This window comes from Chelonia mydas, chromosome 2 (genome assembly GCF_015237465.2).
Source record: "Chelonia mydas isolate rCheMyd1 chromosome 2, rCheMyd1.pri.v2, whole genome shotgun sequence".
NCBI classification, from domain to species: Eukaryota; Metazoa; Chordata; order Testudines; family Cheloniidae; genus Chelonia; species Chelonia mydas.
In genome coordinates, this window is record NC_057850.1 from 87,589,319 (window position 1) to 87,613,332 (window position 24,014).

General features: G+C 39.6%; 1 protein-coding gene across 1 annotated transcript in view; it reads right to left on the reverse strand.

Annotated features, from left to right (window-relative positions):
* PIEZO2 (piezo type mechanosensitive ion channel component 2) overlaps window positions 1-24,014 on the reverse strand; it is a 432,480-nt gene that overhangs the window by 39,621 nt on the left and 368,845 nt on the right. The window contains exons 32-38 of the mRNA XM_037892875.2: window positions 22,667-22,770; window positions 21,682-21,780; window positions 19,178-19,289; window positions 15,746-15,811; window positions 11,662-11,828; window positions 10,006-10,181; window positions 973-1,140 (exon numbers count right to left, since the gene is read on the reverse strand). Coding sequence (XP_037748803.1) covers window positions 973-1,140; window positions 10,006-10,181; window positions 11,662-11,828; window positions 15,746-15,811; window positions 19,178-19,289; window positions 21,682-21,780; window positions 22,667-22,770 — 892 coding nt within the window. The remainder of the gene's footprint in view (window positions 1-972; window positions 1,141-10,005; window positions 10,182-11,661; window positions 11,829-15,745; window positions 15,812-19,177; window positions 19,290-21,681; window positions 21,781-22,666; window positions 22,771-24,014) is intronic.

Genomic DNA, 24,014 nt, shown 5'->3' on the forward strand with positions numbered 1-24,014 from the left:
TCTATACCCTTTTCCTTTGAAACCACTTTCAAACTGTAGCTATGTTAGGTCACCTTTTAACTTCTAGTGAGAGTTTTCAGAAGTAAACTGATGGTAGCTGTTGCTTGAATGTACATTTTGATGATTCTTAATAGTAAATAGTTCCTTTGAAGAATGTAAAATGCTGAATTTCAAAATAAATCAACACCCAGAAGTTGCTAAAATAGTGTGCAATATGGAAATAGAATGACATAATATGCCATACAATTTTATTTTTGAAATGAAATTTGAAACGTTGCTTTTATATCTTGAAGCCATATAAAATTTAGGCAATTTTAGTCTTGAGTTGCAAAACTGAGTGAACAGTTCTGGAACAGTTCTCTAATATGTTTTTTCTTTCACTGTTTGTTTATATTGCTCGCTATCTTTTCTTAATAATTTCCCGTCTTAATTCCAAAACTTCAGAGTCTGTAAATCAGTGGAAGAGAATTTAAAACATATTTAATAATTCTTTCCTATGAAGAGAGTAACTAAAAATTAAAGGAGCGTGGCCAAAATTTGCAGACCTGGATGCCTAAAATTAGATTCCTAAATCCGTATTTAGGTACTGGATTATTTGAAGAGCTGACGTCCCATAAATTCCACTGAAGTCAATGGCAGCTGCTGGGGGTTCAGCACCTTTGAAAATCAGCCCCTTTTTTATTCAGGTTCCTATATACGGATGCAGGAGTCAACATTCAAAGGTCAAAATTACAGATCAAGTTATAATGAATAAAAGAATAGGGGACTTTTTTTTTTAAAAGCAAAATAACAAATACGTAACTGGTTTATGATACTGTCTTGTACATCACAGTCTTGTCACAATATACAAGGGAATGAAGCTTCCAATAAGCATGCAAATTGTTTTAAACACACACATCTTCACACGTATACAATGTCACATGTAGAATGGCCAGGGTAAATGAGTGAACAAAGCATGCATGAGTTAAGCACCTTGACACTATACTGCCACTGTCAGCTGATGAGGAGGACATATCCATGCTGTACATTTTACGAAGCCTAGGTCGAGCGCGCTCACTTGTTTTAGGAACAGTGTCTGGTCCATCTAAATCATCAAGGGTTGACTGCCTTGAGAACAGCATGGTTGCTTCAGTGTAGCAGCTAGCAGCGCAAACAGTTATAAACACAATGTTAAATACCAATGACATTACTTTATACACAGTTCAGTAAATGAATGTGCTCGCCATGCAGCAAAACACAGACACAAAGACAAAAAGTTCAGAGAGAAGATAAGGACCTGATTAGAGTCACCATAAATCCAAATTCTTATGTACAGCCAGTTTGTGGCTATAAAAATATAGAAGTCATAACTACTAATCATAAAATATAACCGCTATGCATATAGATATTGGAATCAATATAGTCTCAAAGTTCCCATACTGCCTAGAGATAACTTTGTACAAGTGAGAGTTTTTACTTTTGTTTGCTTTGAATACAAATTCCCAAAATTCAATTAAAACATTTTGGAAGCTGATCTTCTCTGTACAATATCTATTTTATTAAAAATAGATTCGGTGGAATTCTTTTATATGGGTGCAGGCCAATTTCCTAAAAGAGCTTTCAAAATTAAAAAAACCCTTATGTTCTACTAATAGAAAAAACAGAGCCGAATCAGTACTTACTTGATGAATGCCATGTATAATTACCATTGCTTTGGATTTTGTATCTAATATTATATTGTATAATATTGACATTGATAATTAATCATTTTAAGAAGATTTTATTTATTTTGAGTCATTTAAAAATATTTTCCCCATTATTTCAAAATTTGTAAAGCACACACAATATCAAAGAAAGGACATTTTCAGTTAAACCCTTATCTCCTTTCACTTGTCACTACAAGTGGGACAACAGAGGCATATATTATACATTCAGATGCTATTGGATAAAATGAGAAGTGGATGAGTAATGAAAAAGACAACACTAATGTAAATAGAAACATTAGCAATGGGAAGGAAGCAAATACATTAATGACATATGGTAGGTAAACACAATGTATTTTGCTGTAATTGTGAATGAAGTACACAGATGTGCATGAACTGAGTTGAGGGAACTGTTTGGAGTTTTAATCCATGCAGTCACCTCTCTGGGTCTCTAAGATTCATAAGTGAGAAAAGAAAGCACTAAACAATGAGGGGAGATCCACACTTAGGATCTGATCCTGCACCACTGAAATCAGTGGGACTTTTCCCACTGACTTCAGTGGGTGTAGGATTGAGCACCTGGAAGGTCCACACTATACATGGATCTATAGGGCACTCTAGTTCTAACTCTTTAAATGAGGTTTTTGGTATTGAATTATAGGGAGCTAACAGCAGATTGTGTAATTTTTTTATGATATTTAGTGTCCTTTTAAAACCCAAACTCCATCTCATCATCTATGTTGGGAGCTGGGTTTCTTTTCTGAAAGCACCGAGGGACAGATTTCCAAAGGTATTTAGGCATCTAAAGAGGCAATACGCACCTTGTGGGATTTTCAAAAGCACATAAAGCAGATTAGGCATCTAACAACCATTGAAATCAAGTACTTTTGAAAATGTGGCCCATTGCCCTTTTTCACTTTGGTGTTTAGTTAATCCACAATATAGTTATTACCTTGTAAAATTACAAGTTCCTCTCTAAATATATATATGTGTGTGTGTAGACGTGTTGTCTTGTAAATAACAGTGGGGAGATACAGGGAAGGGAAACGAAGTAACTCTGGCGCCTGGGGCCACAAGCAGAAGGTGACTCTTATATCATAAGAAGCGCCTCCACTGGTACATTTTCATTGAAAAAATGTATTCCAGTTTCCCTCAACTGCTCCCCACCTGGAGGACTTGATCTGGCACCTGTTGAAGTCAATGGCAAAACAATTACTGATTTAATTAGGGGCAAGATTAGAGTTAGTCTTTGCAATGATTTTGATTACAGCTCAGTGGCCAGAAGGAAAATCTGCATGTTCTGAGTAGCTGATGAGAATCCTCCAAGGTTTGGAAAGCGGCACAAGATTATACTGATAGCACAGTAAATGTGCTTCCGAATGCGTAGGAACCTGCAACACCAATAAGCTGTTAAGGAGGATATGATCTATACTGTGATGTACAACTGGCAAAGTTTGTGTTGACTCAGTCACTAACCAGCACAAACATTTATCCAGGCATATTCTTCCAGGTCACTTTTCAAATTGGCATCTCTAGAGACTTTGACAAGCCCTAGCTTCTTTAAAAAAACATTCAAAGAATAGGTATTTTAAATTGAAACGTGCATTAAAATCCCAAGTCAAAGTATTTGTAAATAAAGTTAATCAGCTATCCATTACAAATGGGTATATATTTAGCATAGATGTTTTTATTCTGAATGATAGGATGGGTAAGAAATTTCCCATTCTGCTAGCTGCATTTCCAACAATTCTACCTTCCCTGGATGACTTATTAGCCAAATTTTTATATCTACAGTTTGTGACCCAGTTAACCCTGTACATAGGCCACTGGTTGGCATTGAAGTTATTGTTACTAATCACATCCTAAGAGTTTTCACACAGCTTTGGAATAAATTGCCTGGTGGCAAACTGGAGAAGGTGGTGCGGCCAGCACAGGCTGCGTTACAATACTGAGCTGCCTACAGAACTGCAGAGCGGAAGGAAACAGAATTGTGGGAGACTCTGGGCTGAAGAAAAGCTTTGGTGAGAGCTTCTGAGCATCACACAGTTCCTACTAAAGTCAAAAGAGTTCAGTAGGTGCTAGGATTTGATCCTTGCTCTGACATCTAAAAACATGCAAGGTGAAATCCTGACTCTGCAGAAGTCAATCAGAGCTTTGCATTTGACTTTAATGGAGCTAGGGTTTTACTCTCTATTTCAGGGGTGGCCAAACTTACTGGCCCTCTGAGCTGCATCAGAAGTTTGAGAGCTGGGGCATACCTACCGCTCTCATCCCCGCTCCTGTTGAAGCCCTGAGACCCTGCTCCCCACTGAGCAGAAGCCCCTACCCCACCACCCCGCTTCAAGGCAGAGGTCCCGAGTTCCCCACTCCCCAAGTCTGGTAGGTGGACAATGGGTGTGTGTGTGTGTGGAGGGCTCTGCAAGCAGCACTTTAATGGTAAAAGAGCCGCATGTGGCTCGCGAGCCGCAGTTTGGCCATCCCTGCTCTATTCCTTTGTAAGCTTAGGCCACATTCCACAAAAGACAACTAATTGGACTTTATCAGCTCCCAGCCATTTTACCAAAATTGATAAGATATTTAGCTAATAAGTTAACTGGAAATAAAGGGCAATGAGCTCATTATAATGCTGGCTTGAAATATTTTCTGGCAGGGCATAGGAAACAACTAGTTATAACAGGGCAAAATTGTCTTCTCATCTCTTCTGTGCCAAACTCCACTGCCTACAATCACCACCCTCCCTCCCTAATTAGGTCACAAATATGCCGAGTGTTTAGCTATATCTGCTGTGGGCATTACGCTAGTCTCCCTGCGAAGGGGGGCTGGGAAGGAATTTTTCCCTTACCACCATATTGGCCGGGTGCAGTGAGGTTTTTTTCGCCTTCTTGCAGCAGGTTCAGGTAGGCTCTATTCATGCACAACATGACGGGCGGTAGGCCATATGTCACAACTCTTTATTTAACTGTATAGCGGATGTTCAGTGCAGGTACTCCATAAATGAAAGCACAAAAGAAGGGAAAAATGGCGTGGAAAAGGAATTAAGGAGAGGTGCTTGGTAATTAAGCAAGTCGGGGGCCAGTTGGGGACTCCTATGATTGGTACAGCAGGGAGTCACCCCCCCCTCCCCATGATCATAGTTCACCTTAACTCCTCCTGCGAGGGGGGTGGTAGGAAAGGTCCCTGTAAATTTTTTATCCGCCGGGGTAGTCCCAGACATCTATTTAATAATAAAGTTGCAGCCTGATTAAACCCATATCTAATGTCTCCTGTCATTCTTTCAGCCTAGCCAGATAATGTCCTCACTTTGCATTTAGGACATCCAGTGCCATCAAAAGTGCCTAAAGCATCAAATATACAATAGGGATCCACAAGGGACAGATCCACTGTTGATTAGAGAGAAGAATTTTCCCCTTAAAAATAAAAAAAAATGAATATGATAATTTTACTGACAGGACCTTTATAGAAGCCAGACAGATGTTTTGGCATGTGATATTTTACAGTATAACTGCCTAGTTTGCTTTTTCAGAAAATAGTCAAGCAGAGTCCTACAGAATTCATGGACATTTGCTTGAGTATAAACTGAGTTAAGATTTAATTATTTTAATTCAGAAATAAGCATCCAGTTTTTTCCCATCACTAAGCACCTTATGAGACCAACCACGTATATGCTAAATAAAATCCATAAACGTGGTTCACTGACTACCTAGAGTAGAGTCAGTTTGTGCTGGGACAAACTAAAGACCAAAACAACAACTTAATTATAGAGGAAACTGTCCCTCAGAGCATCCAGATACTGCTTAATCTTCAAGTGATGAAACAGGGATTAATCTCAGTCACTCTGAGGCTTGGAAATGAATTGGTATATAATGGTTAAAAAATTATTATTTGAATCACATTCCCCGGAAGTGAAAAGTACCAGTAGGAAAGACAATTTATAGGCTAATAGGGAAATAATATGAGTATAACAGTAGATTTCATAAAAATAATAGAACTGTGTATGAGAGCATGTTAAGTATAAAGCCCAAACTGACTCTTGATGATGTCAATTCGTGTTTTGCCATTAACTTCAACTGGAACAGAACTGGACTTACAATTAAGAAACACTGGCACATTTTAAAAAGTAATCTTGTTGTTGACAGGGCAAGCTCTATATTTAGCAAAGGAAAAAAATTAGCAAAGGAACTGGTGCAAAATTGATGAGCTTTTGGGTGAGGTTTTTGAGATGATAAAGTTCTCTCACTGTTGTTTGGGCAATGCAAAATGTCACTCACGTTGTATTGCTAAAACAGCTCATGAGACCTCTTCATAATCCCAGAAAGAGACAGGCAAGGATGCTTTTATAAACAGACAGAAGATCTATCATTAGATCTAAGTGACTGGTTATTGCTTCCTCCATTTAGAGGTCATTAGTGATGCAGCAGATGCACATACTCCACAAACACTACTGATACACAAACACGTAAATATCTATTTCCAGGAAAAGAGTTTGAGATTAGAAAATCAATTGTGACAATACTTCTGTTGTTCATTTATTAATGTGCCCTTGTGACATCTTATTTTGGGGAAACAAAGTTTTTTTCAAAGATTATATTAGTGGGTATACAACAACTGTTAAAATAGGCATTGTTATTTATCCTCTTGTCCAGTTTTGGTTCAGCATCACCATCAAAGTCTAAAGGTTTGAAAGAAGCAAGTGAGGTGTCACTCAAAAGCAGGGGGTGAGAGGAGGGGAAGAGGGAGGCAAAGAGGTTATTCCAAAAAGAATTGATTGAATTTCAACGGTGGATACAATTTTACTACAGAGACTGAATTCAAATATTGAATTTACAAGAATTATATAATTTTTTTGTAATTATGTTTGGCAACTGACTTCCTTTTATAAAACAAAATTACCCTCCCCAACATATGGCTTTCATTGTTGTCAGCACGCCAGCTAACACTGCCATATTGCTACTACACACTGCTAAACAGCTGATTTCAATTTCTGACTGTACACCAGTACAGTATATATTGGGTAATGTGACTGAAACATTATTTAATGAAAATGGTTTTGTACCTACAAGTATTGTCTCTTTAAATGATCAGATGAATCCCAAGAGCCAAATTCTACCTCTCAGATAGCCATGTGAGACTCAAAGTAAAGTCAATGGGTCTTGCATTCAGGTGAGAGCAGAATTTGGCTGAATGACATTTTTCCTATACAATCTGACTCCAGTGAATTTTCAGACAACTCATGCAGGTGCTATTTCTCCTGGTAGTTAGCCATGAGGAAATGTGTGCTAGCTTTATTACTGCATGAAATAAAGAATTTTGACAGTTAAACTTCAGTAAACTATTGAATGTCTTATGAGTGCCAGCATTGACCGTGGGGTTTTTTTTACAGCCTGTGGAAATGCTGCGTAATTTTGTGGGTATTTTGTTTATGCACATTGCTTACACATTTTTATTTCAGATAGGTGTTCAGAGACTCAGTTACATTTACTTTTGAATAAACTCCGAAAGGAAGACAAGCCCTGTACTATTTTTAGCCTGTTAACCTCTTACCATATGTCATTAGTAAAAGCTGAGCAGAGTTACTGTACATACAAGCAACTGAGTTTGCAGGGGAGTATCAAGTGTGAGCAGGTACTGCCACGCTTCAGAGAAGAAGAAACTGCAGAAAGCAACTATCAGATTATCAGAGGTCTCCCTGACACTGTAGAACAGCTTCTGCAGGCTCTCACAGGTCAAAAACGCATTGGACACAGAGAAAACAAAGGATGTTCTTGTAACACATGGAAGTGGATGAGTGAGAGTCTGTGCATGTGCGAAACAGCAAGGATGTGCTAAGCCTTTGGCACTGAACTCTGCAGCATCTCTCTCAGGGAAGTGTGGAAAAGGAAGGTGGATTTACTCCTGCGGGGATTCTGCATGACTGTGTGCCCACAGAAAATGCCGTTCCCGTCCCCACCCCCGCCAGTAGAATCCCTGTGCTTCCCTGTGGAAAATGGCAGGGAAGCAATGGGAAGCCAAGGGGATGGGGGGAAGAGGCAACCATTGGCGCAGTTTTTTTGGGGGTGGGGATTTCCCCCTCCAAACAGAGGTGAGGCATGGGAGAGCACATGGGGTTACGTGCCACTGCCCCCACCCCCCGCCCATTTCTGCAAGCGCAGAGCTTCCCAGCTGAAGGAGGCTGAATCTGGGCTCTGCTGACTCTGCAGCTGAATACCACCTCCTGGATCCAAGTGCCAGTCGTGCTCCTCCTGTGTGTGCTGGGAGCCTTCCTGTTTTTTGTGCAACAGTGAGTGCCTGTGGTGGGGCTGCATAATGGGAGGTGGGGGAAATGAGGGAAGGGGGGATGAGCAGGTGGGGAAAGAAGAAGGGTGGAATGGGGCTGGGAGAGGGAATGTGGGAGTGAGGGGAGGGGGATGAGGAATGGGGAAGTCAGGGAGGTGGATAAGACGAAGAACAAAAGGGAATAGGGGAATCATGGGGGGAAGCAGGCATCCCTCGGCAGCAGCTAGAGCTCCCCCATTAAGCAAGCCCATCGAACTCTCACCCTGACAAGCCCTACCGCCCATACACCTGGATCGCTATGATGAGCCCCCCACACCCAACCCCCACCCCACTGATCCCCAACCAGCTGCACCTGGACCTCCGCCCCATGAAGCCCCACTCCCCCAGCACCCAGAGCCCTCCCACTGAGTCCCCCCCACCCAGAGCCCACCGATGAGCCCCATTTCACCACACCCAAACCCCCCTGCTGAGCCCCAACCACCTTCACCCTGCAGAATCCCATTGCCCCTGCACCCAGAATCCCACAACAAGCCCCAGTGCATCCAGATCTCCCACTGAGCTGCTCGCACCCAGACCGCCTCACACAGAAATCTCTCACCCCACACCAAGTCCCTCCACACTTGGATCCTACTGGGATGAACCTGCCCACCCACATCTGGTGCACCTGGCGCAGAGGGGCAGAGCCCCAGGGTGTTTCTGAGGCAGACTCAGCCCTTGCACTGTGTCAGGGTCAGGTGCAGCCTCACTGCCAAGTCCCTGTACAAGGGGAGGTGTGGGCTTCAGTGTGATCTTCCACCTCAGTGCAGCCAGTGGCCTGTGATCCTCACTGCCATGCTGGAGCCACATTTAATTATTGACAAATAACATTTGCAGAATTTTGCAGAATTTTAAAATATTGTGCACATATTTTTTAATTTTTTGGTGCAGAATTTAACATTTTTGGGTGCAGAATTCCCTCAGGAGTAGGAGTTGGTCAGGTAAATGGTGGGGGCACAGACATGAGCCCATAAACTGCACTTATCTAGTGGACCATTCCAAGATGAATGGAAAAACGCAGCAGGGAGGCACTTCCAGGCCTCTGTGCCCTGCCTTTGTCTTGTGAGGGAAAATTATATTCCCTCAAACCCACGTAGTTTCCCAGTACAAAGTCCTTTTACTCAGGCTATGTGCAGGAGACCAGAATTTAACTGTCCAGAACAAAACATTTGTAATAAGGATGGAATTCCTTCATTCAGCATCTATTCTCACAATCAAAGTGAAATATCACGAGACTGTCTTCAGTGTATTAATCTCTATAAGACAGTTCAAAAACCCTCTAGAAGCTTGTCATTTGGTACTGACATGCAGAGGAAAATTAGTTCAGCCAGATGTTCCTCCCAGAGCTTGGTGACCGTGTCGCCTCTCTAAAATATCCATGCAGCCCCTCAGGAAAAGGATTGAGGTCAAGGGTAAGAGGGAGCTGCACTAAGGAGTATGGCCCTAACCCCCTTCAAAACTGCAGACAAATGGAGAGATAATGGCGCTTGAGGTAGCACTAACATGAGCGGCGTTCAGTGACTCACTCCCCTCTGCAGAGTCACAGACCATAATTGAGAGCACTGAGCCAATGACAGCATGGCAATTGCTCCTACTGTAGAGTGTAGACAGGAATCATCCATGCAGCTGCCCATGAGGTTAGGGACCAGGATCCCTTCAGATTCCTGGCTTTGTCTTCCTTTTGGGGCTCTGCTCCATGCTCCCTGCCTACTTTGAGCTCCAACCAGGTCTGGTGGACTAGTGGTGGGTTGGGGTGGGAGGTTGGTTGGTGAGTTGGGAGAATAAGAATTAATTCACTCCCTTTGTGCACTTTTGCACAGAGGGAAACACATGGGTCTGTCAATTTGATCATCTTTTATCTACTGTACAGTGACTGATAAATCTGATAAATCAAAGGGTTCTTCAGCCTCAGATGTGAAGTCCAACATTATGAAATAATTTCCTAAAATAATTTCTATCACATGATTTTTCTATCTGTACAAAAAACAAGCATTTTGTTTTTACAGTAAAATACCTGGAAATACTGTCATGAGAAGCAGCTGAATCTAAACTATCCATCCTCTCAGATGCCTGTAAACTAGAATCTTGACCAGGATTTTCATCAATTGTGTCCAGTCCTGATTCCTTAGAAAGCTTCATCATATGGTTCTGGTAATACATATGGATGCTCTCACGAGTTGGAACATTCCCCTGAGAAAGAGAGAAGAGCTATAGTAAGGCATTTGTGTTGTGTGAGATTTTGGTTTCTTCAGTCATTTGGCTGCATGAAATGAGTCTTTGCAAAGAACAAACTGGCAAAAGCCCAAATTTCCTCAAGCCCATTTCAGACAAAGTCAGATTATGATCTCACTTACAAAGGCATAAATATGGGGTAACTCCATTGGAGTTACTCCAGATTTACACAGTTGTAATTGAGATAAAAATTTGTTCATAAAACTGTCCATGTAGAAAGAGGCTTCACTATCTATTCGCTCAATGACTTCCTGGTCAAATTTGTCAACAAAAGGATGGTTTCATTCACTGTAAGCATAACCCCGTGCACAGGAGCCAAGCAGAGTTCCTTCTGTCTATCACAACTTTATTGATGTTTCCTAAGGCCAAACAGTATCCAACTCACTCCACCAATAGCTGTATTGACTTTGGAGCACGTATTGAGTAAGAAGTTTGCTATTTTGCAAAGTCATTTTTCTGAGTTTTATTGAGACTTCATGCACAGATTTCCTTAGTTCAGTAAAGTGATCAATTATAAACTACATGAAAATATGTTGGTCTGTCCCTTTGTTAGTATTGTTACTTCTTCAAATTTCAGTTCTCTCCCTCTAAATTAAATTTGATTCAAAACTTTCTAATTTGAAATTTTGACAAAAAAGAAATACATTTTAACCAAAAGTTTTGGGGAAATTTTTTTTTAATACTATTTACCCACTGCTTCTGCAGTGAAATTATAATCAAGTGTCTGTGACATTATAACCCTTTACCTTTTAAATATTTATAAGGGCACACATACAGCATTATAGCTTTTTTTGTAGGACCATAATAAAGAAGAATGACTGTGAAAGCAAAAGCACTCTATGTTTTAAATGTACATACAGGAGTGACTATATTAATTTATATGATAAGCCACACATGCCCAGTGTGAACTGCATTTCTAGGAGTCTGAGCAGATCCAGACTGAGTCGAATTCTTGAGCATTTATGTTGTGCCTTCCTCTCTCCTGATGTGATTTCTGAACGTCTACTATAAATCCCTCTCTTCAATGGGAGTTTCAGAATTAAATCCCCGAGAACATTTGTTTTTCCAATCAGCCGCTTTGGGCTCAGAGACAGAGTGCTGAAACTATTTTTATAGTGGGGCTGCTGAGACCCATTGAATCACACTGTAAACCATGTATATGATGGAAACCACTTCAAGGGAAGGGATGCTACAGCACCCTTAGTTCCAGCACATATTCTCAGAGTCACAGTTCTCAAGATTTATCTGTTTTTGTTTTTTTGAAATAGAACACAACGAGGATTACAGAATTCATACTATTTCTAAAATCTGTGTAAGTGAGACTTTTACAAATATCCATCTCTACTACACTGCCTCAAATTAAGTTGAAACGATAAACCTCTCATTTATCACTGCAATGCAAATGGTACGAGCAAAAGTAAAGCACAACGTATGTTACCTTTTTAATTTCCCTGGTCAGCATACATCTCTCGATTCTCAGCACAGTAGAGATATCAATGTGCTCTCTTGAAATGGAATTGAGCCAAGCTGTAAAACTATCTAGCGTTGCCAGGAAAAGGACCCAGGTGAACTTCAAAATATTAAATATTCTTTTGATGATATTATCTGAGAGGGGGGAAGAGTGACAGAGTTAATGAACGTAAGCTTATTTTATTCACATTATGATCCTGTTCTGACATTTCACAACAGCTTGTTCAATTTTTACTTTATTGAATATAATAATCCAGGCTGCAAGACCTTTCTATATCAGCAGCAGGAATGTTTGGAAATGGCTGAAAGCCATGTGGTTTGTTGGGGCTATTTTCCTACCTTTCTATGGCCATGACTAAATGTGAACACGCAGGAAACTTAAAGTGAATCAACTAAAGGTGTGAAGTCAATGTGCATAAGTTAATACATATTAATACCCCCACCTACCTCCCCAACGTGGCTGCTCTCATTCAGGAGTAAAATGGCCTTAATTTGCTGTAACTTATTCCTGGGGGTTTAACTTTGACTTCACACCTTTAGTCAATTTGCCTGAAGTTTCCTGAGTGTTCCTGTGTAGACATGGCCTGTCTGTCTGACTAGTGTTTGTAATCTTGGAATGCGTTTTTCCCCTCTAAAAGATTGATCCTGATAGTCACATAAGTAATTGTCACCAGCTTCAGAGGAACTCCTCAACTGTGGAAGCGTTTTACAGGGTAAAGCCCTAAGGGCTAAGCATCTCCTGAGAGGTGCAGACACCCTCAGTTCCATCAGCTTAATGGAAGTTGTGGGCGCTCAGCACCTTGTAGAACTGGGCACTTTATTCATCCATCCGGCACATTCATTTTCTTCTGTCCAGTGGAATTTCTCCTAGCCAGTTCTCCATTCATGCCTGGACCTTGTTAGCCTGAGCTGGTATCTTTGACCTGCCTACAGTTATTACTCTTGTATCTGGGCTACACTGCCTCATCTTATGAGCCCTCTCTTTCTCATATATTCTTGCAACGTGTAATCAGTTGACTTCTACTCTCAAGTCGCTTCACTAGCTGAGATCAATTCAATTCAGCAGACTTCGATTGAGGAGTACTTTCTGACTTGAATAGGGCTGTTGGCACTATCAGTGGTACTTCTCATATGGGTAGGTGCTCCTCTGGATATTTAGGGGTTTATAGAATACCCCATAAATAGGGGTTTATGCCACTATTTGCAACCCATCTCCATCCCTCCTGCTCATAGTTTGACAGTGCTTTATGTGCTGCTCTTTCCAAAGCAAAATCTAGCCCTATGTTGTGGTTTCCAAATCTGAAAGAACCAGATATATGTATCTAATGCTGACCAAGTGGAAGAATCTGCAATATGCAGCTAGAAGTTTACAGTATGTGTTACGGAACAGACCTATGTCAGCATTATAGCTCTGCTGTTGAGAAGCTTTTTAACAGTGTCAGTACCCACTGTCACCAGACTATGTTGCTCAGCACTTTGGGGTGTGAGTAGTTTGTGTTTTGAAAGGCATGCAAAAGTTGTACACTAACAAAGTAATATGCAATAGATATCTAGAAATGTTAAAAACAGATGAAATTTCTAATTCAGGGAGCCACCCCACTGCCAAATGATTCCATTGACCCTCCCTCCGTCTTCTCACTTTTTTTGCATTATCATTATCCAATTGCTGTTTTCACTTCCAGTGCTTTTCTGTAATATATGGGTTTGGAGGGATTTTATTATTTACTTACCGAAGCATTATTCCTACATACTTTTAGGTACTCATCTCTGGGCTAACCAAAATCTTGTCACTATAAGTTAAAGGTAAAGTTTAATTTTTGTTTCTGATGAGCACTGCAATTTGCCTAAACTTCAGACATAGACACCGACTCTGTGGGTGCTCCAGGGTTGGAAAAAAAATAGTGGGTGCTCAGCACCCACTGGCAGTCCCCCCAGTCAGCTCCTCCCCCTTCCCCCCAGACCTCCCCCGCCCACCAGAGATCAGCTGTTGAGCAGCATGCAGGAGTGCTGGGGGGGAGGAGCAAAGGTAGGGTGTGCTCAGGGGAGGGTGTGGAACTTGGCGGGGCAGGGGTGGGAAGAGGCGGGGTTGGGGTGGAGGTTTGGGGGAAGGGGTGGAGTGGATGGCAGGGCCTGGGGTGGAGCGGGGGTCGAGCACCCCCCGGCAACTCATAAAGATGGCGCCTAAGACTTCACATGTACTCATGCACAATTTAAAAGAAAATGTGATTCTCTATCTCTCACATACACACAGAGCATAAATGCAGACAGTATAAAATGTGTTGAAACACGCCCTCACAATTGTTGGGGTACCATTTGCACAATTGAGATTAATTGCGTGGCAGTCTCTGCTCACTTACAAACAAGAAGTCTATTTTACTATTCAGCTATTATAGGTATCCTATAGTCTCACTGAGATGCTTTGCCAATGACTTCCAATTTAATCTAGAAGGTCATTTTTCTCTCAGGGTTGGAGGCAATTTAGTATACATTTTTAATGAGTTTGTGGCTGTTCTGTTCTCTGTCACTTTTTAAAAAACAATCTTTTGGGGATCAATCACATGTAAACATCTTTAGAAAGGGAAAGATATTTATTTTCTTGAGAGACTGTAATACTTAAAGGGTCAAATACCGAGAGAGAATGAACACCTGCTGCCCCCATTGACTTCAATGGGAGAAGCAGGTGCCTAGCAATTTGGTTCAAAGCTGTTAACTAGAATAACCCTTTCTAATAATTTTTCCTTCCAGTTTTGGTAACACCTTCTTCAATGAATTTTATCTAGGGGATGTGTGAAACAGTTAAAAGCAAATATGAAAGATGCTACATGCTTGCTCCAATCAAACCCAATGATAATCCAATTAGCATCATATTTCCCTTTCCTCAACCCTCATCAGACCATCCACATTCACTGAAATTCATCTCAGTATGTTAGTTGACCAAGCTACGCCATGAGATAGTAAAAGCTGGAAGAAAGTAAGAACCTGTTCTTCTTTTGAGAAGTGCTGATCTTGTGGGAAAGGGACAAGGTATCTCATGCTTCTGACCTTTGCTGCCTTGTGGTTCACTCTGCGGCACAAGTTTTGCCGGAGAGTAGAGTGCCCTTTCCATTATAAATACAGGAGATAAATAGCTCTAGAAGAGAAGATCACACTGCAGCAGGTGAGAACTGGTCAAGGCTAGACTGAAGGAGAAGTCACCTTCTTCTATTCACACCACCTGAAGCCAAGGAGCCAGTCCTGAGGATCTGACCCATATAGTTAGTTTTAGGATGTGGCATAGCTGTACTAATTTCCTAAGCCAGAGAAGCCCCTTACCAGCTTATCGTTATTGGCCAAGTTGTTGACTGCCTCTTGTGAGGTGCTGAGCACTCTCAAGTTCCATTGGGAATTAGAATCAACGGGATTTAAGGGCATTTATTACCCTGCAGGAGACATTCAACATTTTGCAGTATTGGTCTCTAACTGAGCCAGAACAGGGTGCTCAGCAGTGCACAACACATAATAAATATAAGGTCCTGGCTCTACTGGCCTTAAAATTTGAATGTCAGATCCTGCACAATAAAAGTCAACAGAAGTTTTGGCACTGACTTGAACGGAAGCAGGACTGGATCCTAAGACAGGCATAATACAGTACACAAATGTATAACACAGATACATCCACCGGCCAGAAGACTATGCAAATGTTGATGTCTGTTTGTGTACATAGGTTGCGGAAGAGCTTGAGAGTATTTGCTTCTATTGTGAAAGACCTTTTGCTTGGGATTTTTAAAACTACTGGATAAAACATCTGAAAGTGAGAACACTTCTGTACTGTCAGGGAAGTGGACTGGATGATTTAGTAGTCATTATCTCTTCCTCTGTGATTCCATGAATGAACATATCTGTATTTGGTTAGACTAGAGTCAGTTGTGATTCTGACTAAAGAGATGAAAGCTGGAGAGAATCACGTTGCTTGTATGTTGCCCTTGGGTGACTCACACATTGACCAACGCCATTTATCCCTGCAATCACAATTACAATGCAATACTAGTGCAGCCTTTCTTCTGCCTGCATACCTGGCCCATCTGATTTCTTTTTGACAGGTTCATCGTCTCTCTCTTCATGTTCTACACCTGCAGCACCTGCCAAATTAAAATATAAGCAATGAGTAAAGCCTTTCCCCCAGAGGTTAACATGTAAATCCCACTACAATTGAAGTGAGATTTCATGCTTATTAAAAAGTACTTGGATCCATCCTGTCTTAGCAGAACAGGTTTCTCCAGATCTCACACGATCCAAGTGAGGGGAAACATTCTAACAACGCAGTTGGAGCTGGTCCATGAAAGATACTGGTTTATTTTTTGTAAGGACATTTTGTTTATCAATTACCTTAAAAGCCAGATCCTTAGATGGTGTAAATCACTGCAGTCACGTAGATTTCAACCAAGTTATGCCTGTTTACAGCTGCTGAAGATCTAGCCTTAAAAGTTTGCTTGTTAATCCTCTAGAAACTTTAATATGCTAGAATACTTTTTTTAACCTACTTTTGCCTTTAACTCATTGAACTCTAATACTGTCATGCTGATCGAGAATAAATGAATTGACAACAGCATGAAGATGGACCCGATTAGCTGAAACAAAGCAGAAGGGTTGTTTTGAATCCATCATGTGCTGTTTTATTTACGTATAAGTGGAACAGTCAGTATAGTGCAGATATTTGTCATTAAAAAAATCACAGACATGACTAAGTGGGTCAAAGAAGTGATCCAATAGTATCTGATCCCTGAACATAGCTGTTGTAGCTTCAGTGACAGAAGATAATTCAATAAATACCAGAGGAAGATACCAGATAGAGGGACTTCTAATGTAACTGCTTCAGGATGAATGTTTTTTTCTAACATACATTGGCAAGAATACTTCTGGTGAGTATTTCTGTTTTTTTAAATGTAGCAAAAACTCAAGAGTTGCCAATCACTTACAAACTGTTTATGTACTCTGAAATGTTTAGTTTTGAGACGCTAAGAAAAGAATGTTAAATTTGAATGTATTTTCTTTGCTGCCTGCCAAATGCATTGTGAATTTAACTGCTGCTGGAAAATGTGTGAATCTACCATAATGAAGTATTCGACATGAAAACTGAAAAATAATTCTTGATTTTTCATGCCTATATGCCAACTCAAGAACTTCTTTTCAGACAATGTGAAACTGGCCATTAAAATTGGTAAATACAGCAAAAATACTGTGTGACTATTCATTTGAATTTTTATATAGATTCATTTGAACTGTTTTAGCTCTTCTATTGTGTTTGCTTTACATATATACATATATTGTAAGGAACAAGTTTACCGGCAAGAACGTTGACAGAAACAATTTTTAAGGGAATATTAGCTAATGTTTGCATAATACAAATTTTGAATTGCAAATTCAAGTCGTTGCAATGGAAAAGTTATGCTCATCAATTTTGGTCTTCGGTGATAAGTGAATCCATTCTACATAAGCTCTTCTTTTAATACATATATTTTTCCGGGGGCATTCCTCGCTTACAAAATAACCTCCCAACTAGTCTCTAGCTTCCTAGATTATGCAGCTTCACACAAAAAGAGGCTTTTTCAAGAAAAAAGGATTCGGAGCATAGCTATCTGTGGTGAGTCAAAGCAATGTAGGGCTAGAAGGGACCTCTAGGGGTCATCAAGCACAGCCCCCTGCACTGAAGCAGGCCCAAGTCAATTCAGACCATCCCTGACAGGTGTTTGTCCAACTGGTTCTTAAAAACCTCCAATGACAGGGATTACACAGCCTCCCTTGGAAGCCTATTCCGGGGCTTAACCACACTTATAGTTAGAAAGATTTTTCAAATATCTAACCTAAATCTCTCTTTCTTCCGATTAAACCCATTATTTCTTGTCCTTCCTTCAGTGGACACAGAGAACAATTGATCCCCATCCTCTTTATAACAGACCTTTACATATTTGAAGACTTATCAGGTCTCCCCTCAAGCTTTTTTTTTTTCCCCCAAGCCGAAACATGGCCAATTTTTTTAAGGTCAGGTTTTTTAAACATTTTATCAGTTTTGTGGCTCTTCTCTCCAATTTGTCCACATCTTTTCTAAAGTGTGGCACCCAGAATTGGACACGCTATTCCAACAGAGGCCAAACCAGTGCTAAGTAGAGCAGGACAATTATCTCCCACATCTTACATAGGACATTTCTATTAAAACACCCCAGAACTATCCTAGCCTTTTTTGCAATTGCATCGCATTGTTTACTCATATTTAATTTGTGACCCACTATAATACCAGATCGTTTTTTAGCAGTAATACCACCTAGCCAGTTATTCCCTGTTTTGTAGTTGTGCACTTGATTCTTCCTTCGAAAGTGAAGTACTTTGCACTTAACTTTATTGGATTTCATCTTGTTTATTTCAGACCGACTCTCCAATTTGTCACGGCCATTTTGAATTCTAATACTGTCCTCCACAGTGCTTGCAACCTCTCCCAGCTTGGTGTCCTCTGCTAATTTTATTAAGCCTACTCTCAACTCCATTAATTAACCCAAGTCATTGATGAAAATATTGAATATTACTGAACCCAGGACTGACCCTGCTGGGATCTCACTCGATATAACCTCCCAGTTTGACAGTGAACCACTGATAACTACTCTTTGAGTATGGCTTTTCAACCAATTGTGTGCACCCACCTTAAAGTAATTTCATCTAGACCACATTTCCCTAGTTTGCCTATGAGAATGTCATGTGGGATTGTAACAAAAGCATTACTAAAATCAAGATATATCACATTTACTGCTTCCCAGCTATCCACTAGGCCAGTAACCCTGTCCAAGAAGAAAATTAGGTTGGCCTTACATGATTTGTTTTTGACAAATCCATGCTGGCTATTCCTTAAAATTTTATAATCTTCTAGGTGCTTATAAATTGCTTGTTTAATAATTTGTTCCGGTATCTTTCCAGGTATCAAAGTTAGGCTGGCCAATCTATAATTCCCTGGGTCCTCTTTGTTCCCCCTTTTAAAGATACGCACTATGTTTGTCCTTCTCCAGTCCTCTGGGACCTCACCCATCCTCCATGAGTGCTCAAAGATAATTGTTTCAGCTAGCTCTTTAAGTACATTAGGATGAATTTCATCAGGTCCTGCTGATTGGAATACATCTAAGATATATAAATATTCTTTAACTTGTTCTTTCCCTATTTAGGCTTGTGTTCCTTCCTCCTTGCTGTTACATGTTAAGTGACTGGTCACAATTCATCTTTTTAGTGAAGACTGAAGCAAAACAGGTCAGCACAGTATACAGAACATTATACAGTGTCTTCCAGGTAAAGACACAAGGCAAACTCAGTTCAGCACAAAGCACTCCTCCTATTCCCCTGGCAGAATTGAGAGCATTCTGTGATGGTATGGTTGCCTGCCACACCAGGGATTGAAAGAAGAATACGTTTTTGCTTCTTTGTTTGTTTAAAGGGGACTTCTGAAGACCATCCAAAAGCATACACACCATCCCCAGATCCTTTTCGCCTTCGCTTGTCTTCCTTCCCAAACTTTTTCTTCTCTTTGCGCCTCTGTCGAAGTGCAGTTTTAGGATCAGTAATCCAGGCCTGATACACAAACTGGAGGAAATAATTCATTTATTTCAAGGTTCTTCATGTTTTGAAACTAAACAGTAAAATAAACTACACACAGGAATACATATTTAGGGTAAACACAGGGGTAAGCAAACATTTTGAATCTCAATCCAAACACCTTCCCTGCAGATCTGCTGAATTTTCTTGAACTATTTTTGTCAACATGAAACCAAATGTGAAAATGTTTGTGGGTGAACCAAGTTTCATAAGAACCCACAAAAATTAATGTTCTGGGAATTAAATTTGGGGATTAACACAGTGTTGTACATAGGGCTCAATTCCCCCAAATCTTTCTAATTTATATTTCTACTTTATCAGCATTACAAGTAAGGTGCAATGAAATGGAAACTTTAACAGCAGGTGTTATAACCAATAATCTAAAACATCAAAAATTGCTATTAATATTTCAATGCTAGTATTTGTGTCAGCAAACTTCATACACTTTATGTGATTTTCTTTCTATCTGAGGATTACAGACAGAGGTCTAGTAGTCTGTGAACAGTCTACAACTAATAGCCAGGAAACTCCTGAGTTTTCATCCTCATTTTGACAATAAACTTCCTCTGTTGCTTTGGGTAAGTCACTTAACCTTTCTGCCTCAGTTTCTCTATCTGGAAAATGGAGATGATAATACTTACCTGCATCCATGGGATTTCATGGGGATGAATGAGCTAACAGGCCAAATCCTGCTCATCATACTCATATTAATCTGATTTCCGTGAGTGAGTAAGCAGGAGTTTGTCCAATGTTTATTAAATGCTGTAGCAGTGCTAAGTATTATTACCCTGTAGTAGTAGTTTGAATAGCTTTGCTGAGGGTGTGGGGGAAGGTTACTGAAAAAAGCAATTATATTTTATTTTTTTTCCAGCACAGTATAACATGAAACAAGAACTAAAGGCATTAAATACTATTTCCTAGCAATTTGAGACAAAAGATGTGTTTTTGTTTTTCTATGATTTTCATTCAAAAATGAAAATCATTTGCAACTGGCATTCTTCATTTCTAGTCAACAGAAGTTGTTAAGCAAGAAGCACATGATTTCATGCATGAGGGGAAAATAAAGCAAACCAATACAAGCATGCACACAACAACATGAGCACACCTGTGTCTCAGGGAAGCTGGAATTGTCCATTACAGGAAATAACATTGTAAATGTTCCTTTTGTTTATTTGTTTTTGCTATTTTATGAACAGAAATCACTCTGAGGTCTTCCAAACACAATCTTAAGAACTTTCACAAAATTGGCTTTTCGCTGAATTTACAGAAAAAGAAATCTTCTGACTGGTTCTGATTTGTGAATGTGCACTCAATAATTGCGAGGGGAAAATGATCTGGTACAGAAGGGAAGCTGGTCTCCTTCCTAGTCTCTCAAGGTCACCTATTTTCTTTTTCCTAGGCTGCTTTGTCCAATGCAAATGCCATGTGAAAAATGTCTTGGCATAGGAGGCATGGAATCCTCTTTGCTTTTTAAAGAGTGTTTGTTAATGGAGAGTGATCTAGAGGTATGTTTATCCAATTTTAATAATGACTTGACCTAACATACCACATTGGACACTATAGGTGAGGCACTGTCAAAGGCTACTACTGAACAGCTTGCAATCATACTGTAAACAGAGGAGAACATATTGATGATGGAACAGACTGAGATAATGGGGGAAAGGAAGACTGAAGGAAAGAAATGAAATTAATAAACTGACTATAACTCTAGTTACGTTAAACGACAGGGTATTTCAACTTCTGCCAGGGAAAACATATATCTTGCTTTAGAATTTCAGTAGTGGACAACACTTGACAAGCAAGAACTAATAGGCTTATGGTTTTGTGTGGTTAATCAATAATGCATTTAGTGCTTACTCTAAAGTAGTATCATGTTGTGTATATGGAGTGCATTACCATGAGCACTATAAAAGGCTGGAATGTGCTAAATTTATTTGAGGAAGACAAAAGAAAATGCTAAGGATGCACAGATCAGATTTATGATGACCTAGACCAGGAAAATAAAGTGCTAGGACAATGAGTTTGGGCCAGAATGTGTATTTTGTTAGTTTACTTTTAAGATCTTACTACACTGTCTAAAGATGCATGCAACTTGATGTGACCCTCTTACAATACCTTAGGCAGTAATATCAAAAGAAAACAAAAATTTGGATCTGCATTTTCTCTGAGGTCATAGTTAAAATAAGACAGACAACTTATTGTAGTTTGTGCACTTCAAATAGTTCAACTGATGACATTTAATATGTAAAAAGCTTTGGACTCTCACAGCTCCTCAGACAGCTCATACAAGAGGGAAAATGCAGGCAAGGGCAGTTGGGTACATTATACAGAATATTACGTAATGAGGGCACATATTGCACACTAGTGAAATGGCAAATACCTTTGCTGCTCTGATTAAATACTGGAGAATAGTTTTGGGCAGTTTAATGACAGACTTTGGCAAGGCTAAAATGGCTGAAGCAAATTTCCCAATAGCTCTCTACAAAGAAGGACAAAGGAAGAGCAATTAGTAGAAAAAAAGGAAAAGGATTAATAAAAAGTTACCTTTTGTATGATAGTAATTATATACTTGTTATTAAAGGGTTTACATTACTTGAAAACAATGTGATAAAAAGACATGTGCTATTTGCTGTAAACTTTCAGCTAGATAATTATTGAGCTTTTTGTATTATCCTAATAAATAAAATGCTTATATAAAACATTATCTTTAAATCCATAAATGTAAACCCTAGTGAATGGTCAAGCTGATAAGGATATCATTATAAGCCCATGACAGATGACTGTTAGAGGCAATTTACGGTAAAGGCAAATATAGCAGTTAAAAGTAAATATTTAGTAGGGTCTATAACAAACAGCAAGTTAAAGGTTAGTATTGTGCTAATAATGCTACACACATACACAGTGATGGAAGTTGTATGGAACGTGGAAAGCTGACCAAGCAGTTGACAAGCTACTCACAAGCTAACATACTATTCTGCCTCCTCAACTCCACTCTCTGGCAAAAATGCACAGTATTAAGAGCCTTATTCCACCCTCAGTTCTCATGTGCACAACTGGAGATGTGTGCATGGATCAAGAGCCTTATATGGTCACAGCTCCTAGGTACAGGTAGGATCCTCTAGTCTTAGAAATCAATGATTTCAGTCTCGAACGGTAATGTTTTAACAATATGAAAAACAAAGGACAATGTCAAGTATTTGAGAAATCAAATGTGGGTTTTGTTTAAAAGCTAAAACATCTGGCACCACCTAATATTAGCAACTATGGTCAACTTTAATGTATGAGAGTATGTTATGAGATGCTTATATCTTAACTCAAGCTCTCTCAGTAAGAACTTCAACTGACAAGCACATTATGTAAAATACCTGGAATGCGGATCTTCGCCGAGGTTCTTCATCATCTTTTTTTTCATCCTCCTCCTCTTCTTCGCTATCCGTCTCAAATAAATAATAATCTCCACTTCTGACCACTAAATGAAACAAAATATTTGCTTATTTCTTGTAAAAAAGGAGCTCTAGGCTGAGCTGAGCCAAAGATGTATAAATAACCAGCCACTCATTAATGGACTCCAAAGCAGGAGAAATGGAGATGAAACAAGAGATGAACAGGACTCAGTGTCAGACAGATTATTTGGTGTTAGAGTATGTGGTTCTTTGGCCATGACAGAGATAAGAATAAGCTAAGAAAACATCACCACAAAGAGGAACAGGGCTGGCAAAATGTAAAGAAAAAGCTTGAAGTAGACCAAGTTATTACATTAAAATATTTGACAGGAACTTGATACATAATTAAACCTAAATGTATCCAGGATTGAAGGTTGCTTTCATTTTGTTAGAGAGTAAAATAATCTCAGAAGGTAAATTAACGATTTTACGTAAATTGTACAACTGGACAAAGAGTACAGAACTGCTTTTTTAAATGCTGAGGTATCCTTTAAACTACATAATGGGACGTATGAGTTATTTTCTTCAAACTTTTAAGCTTTGATGAGGTAATGGAAAACCTTGGCTTGTTTAAAATGAATCACTTTAATATTATTAAACATGATCACAAATGAGGTTTTTGCCCATGGATTCAGAAAGGATCTGAAACCTCCATACATTAAAGATGCAGAATGAATGAACTGGGCCTTATATCCTTGAACAGAAGCATTATTTTGGTATGTAATAAGGTAACAGGCCTAACATGAATGAACAAGGAAAACAAAAGAAATGAAAAATAAGATGACGCGCAAGAGAAAAAACAAAGTCACGGTATTACGTTTGGCAGTGAAGAATGGTAAAGTAAAACCTGCATGTAAACGGAAAGATTTTAAAACAATAGTTACTTAGACTAAATATCACATAGTCACCCAAGACATATGGAACAATATATATTTATATAAAAAGTGTACATTTTACCCTCATTATAAACCTCTAGAAAAATCAAAATAGCTTCAACCCTTCTCAATCATATGTGGCAGTCTACATGTCTCTTTTGTGCTCAGATGGACACTAATAAATCATATTAAATCTTAAACCTGAGATGAAAGTTGCCAGTTCTCTATCCAAACACAGACATGGTACAAGTTGCCATTAAAAACAGAGGCAGTCATGTCTGCTCAGGTGGACCTCTGGGGCTGTGCAGATCTCCATTAACATCAATGGGACTCTGTGGGCTTAAGAGCCCACCTGAATGGATCCGATTGCAGAATTGGGGTCACAAATATTGAAT